Source organism: Mesitornis unicolor, unplaced genomic scaffold (genome assembly GCF_000695765.1).
Source record: "Mesitornis unicolor isolate BGI_N332 unplaced genomic scaffold, ASM69576v1 scaffold54050, whole genome shotgun sequence".
NCBI classification, from domain to species: domain Eukaryota; kingdom Metazoa; phylum Chordata; class Aves; order Mesitornithiformes; family Mesitornithidae; genus Mesitornis; species Mesitornis unicolor.
Window position 1 is genome coordinate 31,202 of NW_010157297.1, and position 16,813 is coordinate 48,014.

Genomic DNA, 16,813 nt, shown 5'->3' on the forward strand with positions numbered 1-16,813 from the left:
TCAGAAGCAGAATTTTCAAAGTAGTGATGAATCAAAGATGTTTAATACAGAAGAATTTACCAAGTTAATCTACTTGACTGAATTTCCAGGTGCTTTGACTATCAAAATAAATGTACTTCATCTTTCAACATTTCTGTGCCCATTTGACTCTAGCTTTATTCAATCTGGTCAAATGAGGAGAGGATTTAACTTTGCTTTCTGGCTTCTGTACATGATCACAAGGTCTAAACATTCACTATATAAGCACTGTAGGCTGCTGGGAACATTTACATCATTAAAAAGTTAACTATCTTCAAACTAAAAAGAATGAAACTTTTTTCATCATAGCAGAAATTTTCAAATCTAATTTTAAAATTGAAATTTGAAAGTCCTATATGAACTATATGAAAACTTCTTAAAACATCATAGTTGTTCAGAAAAATAAGTCCTACTTTTCTTGTTCAGATTTCCAAAGTTCATGAGTGACTAAACCAAGCTTGCTAGATATCAATTATCTTCATACAACATTCCAAGTGTGTGCCTTAACTAAACTGGCAACTTTATTTTGTTCATTTTTGTGCACATGCTGCAATACAATCTGCAGTTCTGTGCTTAGGAAGCTTTTTTCTTTGCAACACCTGCCCCACAGAGCATGCAGAATGGACAGGAAAAAAAAAAAAAAAGCAGAGCTTTATTAACTCCAAGACTTCTCTCTGCCAGACTTTTCCTATTCCTTCCTTGCTCCAGAAGGCAGAGTATGTACAGTAAATACCACAGGAGTATAAAAAAAGAACGGCTACTCTCCCAGTTTGACCAGGTGAATGCCATCCATGGGTATCTTGTGCTCCTCATAGCCAATGTCGTATTCTCATGTGATGCTTGGCAAATCCTCCACTGGATGAGGATCAGTGGAAGAGCTGGGGCCAAACTTGCAGAAATACCATTTATTCATAATTCCCCTTATAAAGGCCAGTAAAATTGTGGATCACTCATTAAAAGAAAAATTGATCAAAAAGAACTACTAAAAAGTTTGTATTTTTGTCCTTAATCTCTTTCCTTCACTATCTTAGCTCTAAACCAGAAAATCCTCATTTAATTCCCACAAATAGCGTGATGACTGTTTCACAAATATTAATGAACTAAACTGCAGAAAGAATACAGGAATATCAAAGAAGAAATTAGGCCTCTGTTCACTGCAGCAGTCCAAAGGTTTGGGTTCAGTTTAGCACAGCCTGTGTCCAATTACCAAACAGCCACCTACTCATAAGTTTTACAGAATAAATTTTCAGGAGGTGGCAAGAGTCAAGCTCAAGACAGTATCATTAGGCAGCGAGCAATATATACAAATTTGTATAGGCATCTTGTATATGATCGCTTGCAAAAGACTATCGTAATGGAAATCTGCAAGAGTCGTATGCATATTCCACAACCCTCCTCAACCTTAATTTTTGGTATTGGTCTGTGAATCTAAAGGGAGACCTAATTACAAAAAAGTGCATTGGTTTATAACCCCCAGCAACTTGATAGCTTCTAGCACATGAAATAGAAGAAAGGGGAGAGGACTCAGGTAAATCCAAGCATATAAAAACTTAAAGAGCATTCATGCAAAATAAAAATTAAGCAGGCAACCAAAACCACACAAAACAAGGAACACATAGAGCTGTTATAGCAAGTAAAAAGATTTTCCATATGCTTTGACAACTTTCAGCTGCAAGTCTTCTCTGCAAGTGCTGTTTGTATATGGGCAATACTAAGGGATTCTGTGGTTAACAGGACCTGCAGAGCCAGGGAAGTGACTAGAGAAAACATTGATTTTATTTGTACTAGAATGTTTTTAAACCATTCCTTCTTACCTATACTGCGAAAATGCCATCGATAAAAAATCCTCTCAGGTAGTAGCTGCAATATTTTCTGCAGGAAACAAAACTAAATAGTCAAATTTTCCATAATAAACTGGCTCATTCAAAGGATACAGAGAAACCAATACAAAAGACACAAATGAAATGGTGATATATACATAAAGAACACAATAGAAAGTAAATACCTATCGTAGCAGGGACTCCATAGCTCTACTCTCTTACTATGGAGAAAGATACTTGGAATGGTCCTGATTAAACTATGACACTCTCATGAACCGCTTTCCCTTTCCTGCTGTCTTCCAAAACCCCAGCATTCCAGAATACAAACTGCTTTCCAATGAAGAAGTTACAGATTTCTAAGCAGCTCCCTTCGGGTTACATTTTTCTGAAGTATCTGGTAATGACTGCTGTTAGATTGATAGAGTCCAGATTTTGAGCTTCTGTGGCTTAGGTCTGTCTTTTCATCACCTAATGGGGTCTGAGCTCCCGGCTCAGGCAGAGATGAACAGCGGTGCGGTTATTTTTACTGTGAGATTATTTACCTGTGTTTTCAGTTGGTGAGTGAAACCGAGCCAAATTACACAAAGCTAGACTAATTTAATTCACAACATATGCAGTTAATAAAGCACTTATGTGGGATAATATGTAGTGGTCTGCCTCTGTAGTTTTGGACTGATCCTAGCAGAGGCAGATCAAAGAAAGAAAGAGGCTGTGGTCAAACCCATTTCCCCCTTAGTTCTGTTACGCTGCAGGGCACTGACAAAGCAAAGAAATTTAAGCATATGCTTAAGTGCTTTTCTGAATGCAGTCTTATAATCTCAGTTGCGCAGAACAGTTGGGGCTCCCAAATGTTGGTCTTTGTCAGTTTAGTGGTGGTAATGCTAATAAATAATCTGGATAAATCAAAACTATTTGGGTTCTTATGTGGGTAAATGTGACATTTTAAAATTACTTTAACGGGCTCCAAGACACCTTTTTTTTTTTTTTTAACCTTTTTTCTCTTGTTTATACTACTAGCAATATAGACTAGGGCTTGGGCAGGACAGCTAACTTACTGCTGCTCAGCCTCTCAAAAAAGTGAAAGAATAAACATGGTTTCACATACATTTCACAGAAAAATGAAACTTTTAAGTCACTGAAATATGAAATAAAGAAGATATATTTAAGTGGGAAACTATTTTCAACATCTACTTTTGGAACTAAAATGAAATTAAGCAATGCTATAAATGATTAACAGTCAGAGTTCCTTTTAATTATCAAACAAAATCACTGGAACAAACTTCTGCACAATGAAGCGCCATTAAGTTTTCAGAAATACTACATGCAGGATGCAAAACGAATGACAAGTCATTAAAGCAACAGTGACCCATTTGTTGGTCTTTTGCACATAAAAGCTCACAAGAGGAAATAAAGCATCACAGCCAAGAAAGCAAAGATTGACATTTTAGGCAATCCTTCACAGACGGCCAACACATGAATCATTATTGCTGTTAAAAACAGTATGCTCAAGAGATGAAGTAAGACACACTTTTTTTTATTTTTGACAATAAAGTGCTTCAGAAATTATATCCGGCACTCAAAACAGTCTTTTCGAAAATGGAACATTCCTCTCCTCATGTCAGAAGATGAAAGTCATGACAAGTTCACAGACTTAGGGAACTGGACCTCAGGTCACACAGACAGACTGCTCTTCCTTCACATCTTTACCACTGCACATGCTTCTCAAATGGCATTTGGCATTTCTAAAGCTTTAGCTAGAGTGAAAATATAAATCAGATGCATCCCTCCTACGTTCCCATTGTATTTAATTTCAGCATTACTCCCAGAGCTGCCTCTCCAGGACCCCACAGCAGCAGGGACCGAGGAGCAGGAGGCTGGTGGCCAGAGGTCAAGCTCCCCGTCCATGGACAGGAGGAATGCACTTGGGATGAACGATCTGACCAGCTAAAAATGAGGCCATGATTCACATTTGGGCTTTACCTGTTAGTTAAGGACCACATTTCTGCCAATCAGATTGCAGGATCCACAGACAAAGAATTATCATTATCCAGCGAAATATTAAAACACTAGCAGCCCACCACTTTTCACGACTATCTCCGACATTAATCTAACCTAACTCGGCACAGGGCAGAAAGGAGCTTCCAACCTAAATCACGAATACTTCAACTCACTGCACGAGCAGTATCCATCTGCGTGCAGGGTTTGGTCTGTACTCAGCACACTCCAGCCCCACCACACGCTGCATACCCAAAGCATACGAGGAAAGGCTCCACGAAACAAAACCCTGGGACAAACCAAAAATGGTCTGGATTCAAGTATCAGAATGCACTGCAGGGAGGAAGCTTCAAACACCTTCATGTTTATTATGGAAAACCAGACAAAACCACATATATTTTGTTTCCACTGTTTAAGTCATTGTAAGTAGTACAGTAGATCGCTAAAGCAAAACCAATTTCCTTTACAGGCCACACTAACAAGATACCTTCAGCTTGTCTTTGGGTGTAAATTCTCTCATTTGTCTCAAAACACTAACTTTTGAGAACCAATTGTATAAAACTTTCAAAAAAAATTAAGCACCACTTCTGCACCAGTATGTTTTAGTAGAAATTTGTCAAAATCCAGTAATGCTACTAGTGAAAATGCATGTGTTGGTATATTTCAGATGTTACAGTAAAATTCTTTATTGTAAAATAAAGATTATATTAAGAAAATATGTCTACTTCACTAAAAGCCTAACATATACTTAAACACCAGGCATGGCATACTCTTGTGTTATGAATGAAAGTCTGCGAAAGTAATTTGATGACGTACAAACAAATTTTCCTTAGTTGCCAAAATAAACAATACCTATTTCCCAAGAGCCTTAGCAAAGTTCTTGGAGTAATTTTACAGTTTACACGTCCCAACTGATTCAGGATCACAAATAACCACCTCTTGTTGGCTGTTTCAAAACACAACAGCTCACTGAAGGAAGCTGACCTTTTACTGCACTCTCTCGGCAAGGTGCAAAGCACATGAACCAGTATTTGGGAAAAGCCAGAGGCACAGCAGCATGCAGTGAAGGCAGGAACTCACATGTTACTCAGTTTCACCTAAACTTGAACACAAAGTTCCCCTCCACAAAGTAAACTATGATAAAGTGTAAGCTGTGTAACCTGATAAGGTAGCAGAGCTGCAGAATAAAGGCCCATTTTAAAAAAGAACAACTCTCGTATCCAAGTGTTAGTGTAGAGTTCTAGGTTATGCCTAGAAAAAACCTGGAAAACAAATGCTGTTGCAGAGTACAACCATCACCAGGAGAAGCAAGCTTAAACTTTAAACTGCATGAAGATGGCAGGGTTGAGGAAGAAAAGAACACAGGCTTTTTTTTTTTCTTTAAAAAAACCACAGAATCAAACAACCTTGACAGGTAACTGAATGAAACCAATTCAAGGGTCGAAATAAACAGTAAGAAGAAGAAGTTCCCATCTGAGGAAAGCTTCTATATCCCAAAATCTTCTCATATAGTAAAAATTGAAACACTTAATAATTACTCATGCCATTCTCCTTTCCAGCATCTCAAAATCAGGGGAAAAAAATAGTACATGGATACACTTTTGTCCCGGTTTGAGCTAAATAGATCTAATCTTCTATTTGGTGATTTTACTTTTCAGCTCAGTCTCTTGCACTTGTTGAAACTAGCAGCATGTTTTTCCAGACACTGTTGCTAGTTGTGATAAACATTCAAGGCCACTGTCTCACCATGGGTGCCATGTCTGCGCCTACGGGGGGTGGGGAGCGGACCCAAAACTGGCCAACTAGGTATTCCATCCCACGTATATCATACTTGGTATAAAGCCAAGGGATCATGAGGGTCTTGACCCCGTCTTCCATCTTGGACCCTTCTGTCCATCTCGATCCTACAATGGCCAAAGTCCGAGCAAAGCCCTGCTAGTTCGTCTGCCTCTGATCCTGATTCATGTTGTCCCTGCATCCTGCTCCCACCTGCTGCTGAGTTCAGTCTGGGACTTTTCCAGAGCCTAGATCCGCAGAGCCTCTGGTGATGTAATTGTCACTGGGGGGTGGAAAATGGGGGAATTTGGTTTGTATATATATTTGTATATATTTCTTTATTTTCCTATTTACATTATTATCCTGTAATATTAGTATTATTGTTTAATTAAACCTGCTAGTTTTATTTTCCAACCTGTTAAGTCTCTCTCCCTTATTCTTTCTCTTTGCTTCTGGGGAGGTGAGAGGGGTTAATAGAGAGCATCTGTCCAGGATTTAGTGGACAGACCAGCCCTAAACCATGACAACTTTGAAAAATGCAATGATGTGATCAATTACCTGCATATAACTACCAAACAGTAAACAGAAGTAATTAAAAAAAAAGAGACTGTTAGCATCCCAGTTACGTACTGAAGATACAAAAGCTTTGTAGCAGATTAGAATCAATATAAGTAAAGTAAATTCAGAGTCCACATTCGCTTCTGCAATGCAAAAATAAGTTACCATGGTTTAAAGTCTACATTATTAAATAAAAACTTCTGAATGTTACAAGCTAATCCAAAGTTATGGCTAGAACACCTTTTAATTTCCGCACACACACATTAGAGTCCTGACTAAGAAGGTGTTACAGAGTGACATAAGATTGTGCAAGTCATGAACAAGCTCCAGCTGCTGTCCTTTCAACTTCGCATTTCCAAGAATATTTTCTTAACTCTCCCTATCCCTGGGGTTCTAAAAAACACATATTGCTATTCCTATAAAACAAATGATAGTTTCTTCCACTCCAGCCTAGGCTTGGAGCAATACCGCTGTGAATCCAAACTGGCTATTGACATCTTGCTTCTAGTTTCACAGTACACTAATAAGAAATATTTTAAGAAACCCCACAGTGCAAAATAATATTGCTTTTTCAGAAAATACATAGATCTATTTAATGCTTAGTGCTTTGCTGCATCTATATGGTAATCCATTATAGCATACTTGAAATAGAAATTAGGTATTACTACTGATCAACACATCAAGGTATCTGTCAGTTCTTTTAACTGATTATCCATAGTTCTTTTTCTTCCAGACTTCCTGCATGACTAGGAATAATGTTAAGTTTAAATCTTAGTTTACACAGGATGCTGCTTTTTGAAGGACAGATCTCTCTATTTTATCAAAGCAAAATAAGAAATGCCAAGGTTTGTATCTCAACAGATTCACCCTGACTTAACCAATAGTGCAATTTCTTTTAAAAGAAGTCTTTTATTTTCGTCAGCTTTGCTGAAACACATCATGATTGGTAGCTTTGTGCCTATTCCTGTGTGCTGCACTACCCTCTTGTAGAAGGTAGAGAAAGTGAAGGCTGCTGTCAAATCTTACACTGCAGATCCCTATGGCCTGAACCTTTACCAGCTTAACTGATGCACAAGTGAGACAATAACACGCTATGCAGTCTCTTATTAAACAACAAAAACAGATGTGTTCTTGCTGATTGAACATGCTCTCAGAGACGTCAATGGTGAGTTCAGAATAATGCTCATTCCAGGAGAATGAACTCTTGAGAAAAAGAAATCTTTTTTTAAATAAAATTTACACATAAGGAGTTTCTATTAGTCAGTGGCAGGTGGATCTACTTCAAGCCAAGTTAAATGTAGACGAGCTATTCACCTACATTCAAGTACTATTTAGTGGTATCTCCACAAGAATTTCAGAGTGCTCAACTATTCAAATCTGCCATAACTTAGAAAATTTCCAGCTATTATTCATCAATTTTGGTGAAGCCAATAGCCCAATGAATTTAGTAGGCCTCCAGTAGTTCAATCTAAATAAAGCAATACTCCGTTTATTGCATCAATTATTTACAGTTATTTGTTGAGGGAAAATGTCTGCCCAAAAGCACACAAGATACTTATTCTTGCCCTGGGCATAACAGTAAACAGTAAGTGTTCCGAAGCCAGATATCTGCAACATACGGTTAGAATTTACATGAGAATGCTGTAAGAATAACATCAATGTTATTTTAAGACCAATAATAGATTAACAGATCAGAATTACAGCAGAACAAACTGTAGATGGTTCAGAAAGTAATTTTCTATGAGTAGGAAAGAAGGGCTATGAGCAATTTTATTGTTATTAACAAATAAACCCTTTTTACTCTATTGTGTTTGAGAATCTGCCAACCAGGTCTGTGTGACAGACTGGAGGTTCAAGAGTGGAACTGGTAATTGCACTAGGCACAGGGAACCAACTCAAAAGCTGGAACAGAACCTACAACCTGAATTTAATCATGTGACTCTTCATGGTAATTTGATTTCAAGTGGAAGACAACCTGCAGATGAGGAAATTAAGCCACTGACCTGTGCGGACATGAGGAAAATGCAAATATTAAAAATAATTTTAAATAAAGGGAAAAAGTTATGTAAAGGGGATAACCCCAAGAAATGAGAAACCAGGACTTGTGGTAATAATAACTCAACAGGAACTTGGGTTGATCATTTCTTGTAAAGAATTTTACAAGTACTTTTCACATTGGCCAGTTTCAATACAAAATTTGTTTCTGCAGAATTCCATTTTATTGCTTTATTAAAAATGTAGCAAGTAATTAGGAGCAACGTCCCAAGATAAGTAAGCCACCCTAAGAAAACACTACAGATGTAAAAGAACATCTTTTTGCACATTCATAAAAATAGCAACACAGCACTAAAGTCCTTTAGAAGAGTTACGAATCAAAACCTGCTGAAAGTTTCACTGATGCAGGTTTTTATGAAATTGAAAATGGCCTGCTAAAAAATCACCACTGGCTTTGTGATTTAAGCTGCTTAATCAATACTGCTCATTCACACGGTAGTCTGTATAAAGTAGACCTACAATGTGGTGGAAGATTTCAGTATTTAAAGTATCTACAGGAATTTTAGTCCAGAATGAACCAAAGCTACATGTTTCTAAAATTATATTTACGTGCATTGCTAGGCAGTGCTAAAGAAGGTGGTGATATTCCTGAGCTGCGCGAGCGCAGAGAGCTGTCTGGTCACCCATCGCCACAGCAGGTGTTCCTCTGACAGATGCAGTGTATTTACTGTGTGTGGTCTATAATCTACTTTTCAAAAGGCTTGCTAACAGACTATAGCCAATTATAAACCTATACTGAATTATCATTTGCAGAACAAGTAACTTGTGCACATCTGCAGTAATAAATTTAGGCTATATGGCTGCTTCTGTAATTGTTACATTTGCATTCTGATAGCAGACCAATCCATAATTCAATGGGTTCATACCACATCTTAATCTTCTGAGTATGCAGCCATTTGTAGTTTATATTTAGATGTGCTTCTAAGGACAATACTGTACTAAAACCAGTAGCTGCTGCTACAAAATAAAGAGCTCAGAGTACAGTTGGACAAGTTCTAACAGTTTCTTGATTATCATCTCTGGAAAAATGCTTGGTGTTACACAAAAGCCAAAGGAGACCGGTAATTTGAGTGTGTATAATACAAATACTGGAGAAGGTATTAGCACATTTTTATTCTATTTCACATTGACTTAGCATTTAAATCTACCTGCTGTGTACATACTTAGGATACTCCAAATCAGACCAAGGAATGATGCATTACAATCTTGCTGCTGAACTTTTAAGGAAGGTCAAAACAGTCAGCTCTGCTTATTCCTGACTGTAACCACAGCTGGGCTCTCCGTGTTTCAGCAGGGCAAGAGGCACATAAGGAAGGCTTGGCTTGACAGATAAATGGTCTAGAAGCACAATCACAGCAAGGCCAGTATGAGTTACAGTAGATACCTTTCTGGAGTTATAATTTGGTAGATTCTTAACAAAAAAAATTGTGCTTACTTTGTGTCTGGACCCATGGACCCACGTGAATTTCAAGAAGGATGTTCCACGCAAAGCATGGACTTACAGAAATTAAGAGGTTACAGCATAAACAAATCTCTTTGTACAAACCATATGAAAAACACAGTATGCTTTTATAAATAAGGACCTGTAAAACACAAGGGTACTTTATATTCATGTGCACTGGTAAAAAAAATAAACAAGTAAAAACATCCATACTGAGAAGCTTTCAGCATATGTATCATCCGTGGCAGGTGGGAACGCCTCACCCACCTCCCCAGCTATCTGCAAAACTGTAAAAAACAATATCAGAAAAACTTCTAGCAGCAACAGCGGCTACTATGAGTCACTCTGGAAAGCTTTACTACAGTAGAAAGAATATCTGAAAAAATCTAAAAATAAAACATTTCACACAGTGAAAGCGGTAAATCAGTGTAATGAACTTTATGGCTGCATCAGCAGAAGAGATGTGGCTGTTCTTAACTAATAAAGCATAATTGTAGAAAATGGAAAGAAATTGATCTTTGTATTATATCACAACCAGCAGTCTGCTCTTATTTCATTACAGATGCAAAAAAAACCTGCAGTGCCAAGACGGATCAGTATGTGATGCTGCAAGAAAAAAATACTTTATTCAAAAAAATAAATCCAAGTTTTCACAATCAAATGATGGCATAATACTTTTACAGGATCTAGAAAATTTACATATATGTAGTGCACCTTTTGCAAGTGCTCAGCTGACAGCTATAACAAATTATGCCCTCAAACCACAGAAAATAGTGGTATAAGAAACAATATTAACATGTTCTGAAAATTCACTACAAATCTGGAGATAACCAAGCCTTACCATAGAAAAAGCAAATCTGTTTTTCATATCATTTCGGCCTTTTAGCTGAAACAGGGATAATGAGAGTTGCTGTATCATGTAATGAATATCTGTTTGGAAAAAGACAAGGCCAAAGCACCTTACAGAATATAAAACTAGATCTAGGAACTTTGTAATATTTACTGGAAAAAAGGACTTTACAAAGTGAACTGTTAACCTTTTCTATTACTCCCTTTACTTCCCTAATATTTTTTATTTGATTAATATTCTGCTTGATGTTATTGTTGAGTGGCCAAGCTATGTAGCTGATCTGTAAAATTAAGACTTCAATAAATTACAGCTGTGTCAACTGAGTTTTCACAGCATTTGTGGAAAAGGCATCTTAGCTTTGCTTAAAATACGCACTAGGTGTCACCCAAGAACAGCAGCAAAATTCCCACCAAACTACCAGAAAAGGTAGTTTTCCCAATTACTTTCATAAATAGTTGTATTGATTTTTAAGCTGTTAGCCCTCAACACCTGGATTCAGGATTTGCTAATCCTAAATAATTACCTATTTAGCTAATTAGAAGAAAATTCTAGGAAACCTCTGGCTCATGCTGACATCAGATTAAATATGGCAAGCTTAACAATCAGTTTTGTTTTCCATGGCTTACAATATGAATGTTTAATTACTTGGCATTTACATTTTCTCTTGTCCTGTGTTCAGACTGATATATTCCTGTTCTGTGCATTAAAAGGCCCTCTAAAAAGCTGTTTTCCTAAACTGCAATAAGTTATCAAGTGTTAAGAGTTATAAACGGATTGCAAACTTACTTCCAGGAGGTAAACACCATGAAGAAGTTGACTCCAAATTTCACAAATATCTTAAACAATTTCTTCTTCCTCAGAGCTGTCAATGCCTAAGCTACAAAACAATTCTCCTCGATCTGGACCCAAAGCAACACTTTGTCGTATACAGCTGTTTGTTTTTTTTTCGTTGTACCGTGTGTTCTCCTGATGTTTTTAAGCAGTACTAAACAAGCAGTTATTAGTCACCCATTTCCAAGATGCAGGAATACATATTTATTCACTTTAACCGGGTGAGTAAGCATTAGCCATTTTCCATTCAACAACATAGCCACAGAAATGTAATTACTAATTCAAGACCACAGAGAAAGTGCATTAATGAGTTCCAATTAAACTGCACAGTCTTGCCCAGTAAATGTGGTGATACCTTCTCCACTGGGGGCAGGGAGGAAGGAGGAGGAAGAGTTTCTTCTGCCCCAAATACAGTCTTAGCTGATACATGAGCACACATCCTTTGACACTGCTTCGTGTCAAGTCCTAAACACTCTTCAACTGATACCCTAAGTAGCAAAAAACACAATTTCATTTTCAGATTTTAGTCTGAAAATGCAGTCCTGTAGTTAAAGGAGCAAAGGGAGGGAGAAGAAAAGGGAGATGAACTTGCTACATCTTAAGAGTCAGAAAATGTGATCACAATAATGCAGGATTTCATGTCATCGTTTTGATGGCCATTTTTTGTATTATAGGCACGCTAGACTAAACAGCATCATTCTTATTCTCAATATTAACTCAAATTCTCAATTTTAACTACAGACTATACATTAATGCAAAAAAAATGAAGCCATACACATCTGAGTTTTTTGGTTTGGGTTGAGTGGGTTTTCTTCCATTTTTGGAGAGAGCTGAGAACGTTTAATCTTCATTTTAACTTCAATTTCTAGAGTCTCACTGAAGTTTTTTTGTATCACTCCTATCAAAAAATAACCCACAATAAATACAAAGATAACAGTTCTATGATGCAATACTCAGGGGAAAAGTTAGTAATCAGATAAACAAAGATAAAACAACAAAAGATGCATGTATTTACCCCTAAGAAAGAAAGTTATTTACCTAATGAATTGTTAACAAACAAAAAAAACCCAAAACAACAACAAAACCAAAAACAATTTAAGGCACCACTGATCTCTGGCTTTAGATACAGGTAGAGCTTATGCTAAGACTTCTGGTGCACATTATAAAAACTCTTTAATATATAGGCTTTCATCTGGTCTAGTGATATTTCCTCACACCCAAATATATTTAAGTAATAACTGTAACTAAAGAGGTCCCTTGGAAATTTTTCTATCATGGTCTATTCTTTATATTAAAGACATACTAATTTGACTATGCCAAAGTTAGCTTGCTAATATTTCCTCCTAGACACTGTCAATGCTTTGACCGACAGTGCCTGGAAGGACATGCTTCTGGAAGTAAAAGTTAAACAAATTAACATCTCACACCCTCAGATGAAACTGATATGCAGCAGTTGACAACTCTTATCCTTTTGTTTTCCTCATGCTGTGAGACCAAATACTGCAATCGTAACAGATGCTTCATCTGAAAGGAGCAGAGCCCAAACTCTTGCTGTGACACATTCAAAATAAACATAACACTGAACTTCATACTGACAAAACACAGGGGAAAACTACTGTTGTTTTGAACTAGCCCTCCGCAAAATACAGAAGCAAGAACTTATTTAATTAAAAAAGAAAAAAAGAAAAAATACTATTTTGACAGCCTTAGCCTAACAGAGACTACGCAACTATCGATCATGTGCTCCCAAATTCTACTGAAAAACAGCAGGACATTTTGAAAGAACTGAGACTCAGTTCCTTAGGACAGATACATTACTATGTGGTTTTCAAGTCATTTTGATAAAATCTCCTAAGTCTGGATATTCATGCAATCAACATTCCCACTGCATAATATTTTTTTATTGTTGTTATAGCTGAAAATTGAATGCACATCCTAGTTCTTTTCTGCTTTTCACCCTGTGTAGTCATCACCACCTGCTGTCATTTTGATTGATACCTGATTTCACCCCTCATTGTAAAGGTGTAAGTAAGCATATAATGACAAAGAGGTTTAAAACAAAAATTAGTTTCATGGTAGAGAAAACTTACTTCAAAAATAAAGAGAATAGAGTCCAGCTCCTCCCTTTGTGATTTATTCCCTGCAAAACAGAAAACAACATTGCTTACCATAAATAAATGTATGAGACAGCAGTAAAATTACACTGTTGTTATTCAACTGAAGTCAAAGATGTTGCGCTCTATCTTTCTTTACCTAATAACAAAAGAGCAAGACATTCCAAAACTTCAGTGCCTGCCTCTCTTGGTCATGAATGAGGGACAAGTAGGGCCCCCGATCTGCAAAACACTGTCACTGCACTCATCTCCAAGCAAACGGCTATTTCTGACATATCTTCAATGCTGAGATTTGCTCTGTGGCAATGTTTCAGTTGAGCAAACATCTGCTTAGTTACAGGATGAAGGCCTTCAATAATTCAAAACAGGATGAGTGGATATGTATATAAATGCACAAGACCTGATTTTTGCACCAAAGTGACACTGAAAGCCATAAAAATTATTTAGAATTGTTTTCAGTTGCTTACAACATTTCAGAGAGACATTTTCCAAGGTTGTCTTTTCTGATACCACAAAAAAATTATTGACACTGATGCCATACTGCATGAAACCATTAATTCAAATATAGATAACTGTGGACTATATAATAATTAGATAAGCTCTAATAGAATGCTTTCGACAACAGTTAGGGAAAACTGACTCAATTGCTGGCAAAACTCTAAAACTTGCCTTTTTGTTTCAAGCTATTTTCCAGTGTTGTGAAGTTTTCATAGAATATAAAATAAATCTGAGAATAATTGTTCTCAAAAAATTGCTTCAGGTCACTTCCATCCACAACATCTGAAAAGAAGAACAAATTAAGTTATTATACACACCAGAAAGCTGAAAAATGTTGTCTTTGTGCAAATTTACTATCAGAGAGTGAAATAAATGCAATACGAAACAATTTAAGTGACTTCATTAAAAGTTCTATACTAAATTGTGATTTCATCCATGGAAGTAAAATAGGGAAATTTCCATTTTCACTTAATTTATGAAAGTTTGCAGTGTGGCTTATGTTCATTTGTTTTCCACTAAAAGAAAAGCGTAAAAAATAAAAAGAAAAAATATGGAATGAGTCTTAGTTGTCTAACCAAATGGCTTCTGTATTATCAAAACAACCAGGTACTGTTGGAGAAGACAAACACCAGCAATAATATCTGTATGCAAATTGCAAATCCAGTTCTTAAATTTATATGACAAGAAACAGATCAATTCAGAAAACAGCATATTTCCAATTAATTTTTTAAAATAATGGAAATCCAAGCATGCATCATTTCCCTAAGCCTTAAGTTAGGTCTAAAACTTGAAATAAGTCTATTTTTTACGAAGAAAAAAAATCTAATGTTTTCTAAATCTGACACTTGCAAAACACACTTTAACTTCATCCATTTTCTCTTAATTGTAACTGACTTGGTCAGAAAAAGATAGATGATGCCACCCAGATATAAGAGGATAAAGGGCAAGAATTAATAACAACAGGTCTTCTCACTGAAGGTTCACCTCTCAAGAAACCCATTCACTCATCAAGACAACAAATCTGATTGCAGCAAGAAAACCCAATAATATCACACACCTACAGAAGAATGAACTACTTTAACCTTGGACAATGGTTTTAAAAAAATTAAAATAAATGAATAAGTTAAAACCCTTTCAGTAGTAAGGCTTTGTTCGGTTACTTGTACTACGGAAACAATTAGTGCACGGAAACTCTTTTACATGGTATTTGTTTCCTACAAACTACTGGTCTTGAATTTACAAGCAAAGCGCAATTCCTCCTCACTATGAATGCATTCTGTTAAATACAACTCTAGCAGAAAACAAGGCTTCCATTTGCAAGGATTTCATATGAAGGAATGAGGTCATTAAAAACTAAACAAAAAGGAAACTTTCCCTTTAAAAATTGTGAAAGGAGGAGAAAGGAACTGCCCAATCAAAAAAGTAAATTCTCCTTTTCTATAAATGTGGCATTTCAGTGGTGACTCAGCTGTTATTCTGATGTAAGCGTGCATTCCTACAGCTACATCCTTTTCCTATTGAACTGTTTTGTTCCTTATATTCCCCGACAAGATATATAAGAAAACGATTTCTAACCTTAAAAGGGGCCAAAAACAATAGTCCCATGTATTGCTCTAAGAGTAGATACTCTCTTGGAAAGTAAGATATTCTTCCAATTATGCATGCAAGTGGCCATCTTGATACCACTTCCCACTTCACTTATAAAAATATATATATAATCCAAAACGTAATGAACAAGCCACACATGCAACAACTGTGTGCCTCTGCCAGAGAAACAGCTTTCTTGGGTATTTCCTTTTTTTTTTTGCGCACATTAAAAACCCCATCATTTCTCCACTCCTTCACCATGCATGTGTTCACGGTGATGAGCAGTGGAAAGCAGCACTGACCAGGACCACTGCGCTCTGCTCCTCCAGACACAGGAGAGCCAGGTGATGCCTTCACCCTTCCTTCCCCTTCCTCCATAGGCCATGCCAGCTGCAGGGAAAGCATCTCCAGACAGGCAAAATCGTGGCAAGCACAGCCAGAAAGGATTTACTTGGATCACTACTATTACATATGTTTAACTCGTAGCAGGGCAAGGCTCATTCTTCTGCTTTTCAAATGGAAAACACCAGTGAAAGTTTCAGGTACTATTTATCATTTAAGATACTAAGATATAATACTGACTTTTGGCAAATCACACTGACTGAAAAAGTATTTATAAGCATTCAAGGAAATTAAAGCAAGGTTGGGATTGAATTGCAGGTATTAGGTTATATTTTTATATTTTAAATAGCTCTCAGATTACTACTGTTGAAAACAGCCACCTAGTAAATTCAAAACTCTGAACACTAAAATCTAAGGCAAGCTGGCAAACATGATTAGTCATCAGATACACATCAGCTTTCCAAAAATATACAATCCAACTCCATTCCCCAAACTAGGGCAGGTGATCAATCAGCTAATGGTATTCCCTCTGATGCTGTAAAAGCTGTGAAGTGTCGATCAGAAGCAAGACAGTCATGATGATACACATGACATTTCTTCTACATAAAATAAGAAACAGTTGGCTCTTTAGATGACTGCAAGATACCCTTCCTTGCCTTACTACTTAAGCTTAAAATTTAGGGAACCTAATTTCCTACTTTAGGAAACCTACTCAGGCACCATTTAACAAGAACCTGAGTTTACTGCCAAGCTCTCATTATTCTTCCTCATGTAAAAAAATAAATCTGGAGGGACAATAACCACGTCCTTAGCACACTAGCCTTCCCTTTATTTTTCTGTTAACTACCAAATATTATTGCATTAATTTACATAGTTTGAAATTCTCCCTTAATTTCATGAACTTCCAGAGTCACTTTGCTTTATGTTA

General features: G+C 36.7%; 1 protein-coding gene across 1 annotated transcript in view; it reads right to left on the reverse strand.

Annotated features, from left to right (window-relative positions):
• Positions 1-15,921, reverse strand: part of RALGAPA2 (Ral GTPase activating protein, alpha subunit 2 (catalytic)) — a gene marked incomplete at its 3' end in the record, with an annotated part of 43,744 nt that extends 27,823 nt beyond the window's left edge. Inside the window, exons 1-4 of the mRNA XM_010179326.1 lie at positions 15,846-15,921; positions 14,128-14,238; positions 13,435-13,484; positions 1,833-1,890 (exon numbers count right to left, since the gene is read on the reverse strand). Coding sequence (XP_010177628.1) covers positions 1,833-1,890; positions 13,435-13,484; positions 14,128-14,238; positions 15,846-15,921 — 295 coding nt within the window. The remainder of the gene's footprint in view (positions 1-1,832; positions 1,891-13,434; positions 13,485-14,127; positions 14,239-15,845) is intronic.
• Positions 15,922-16,813: the final 892 nt, after the last annotated feature.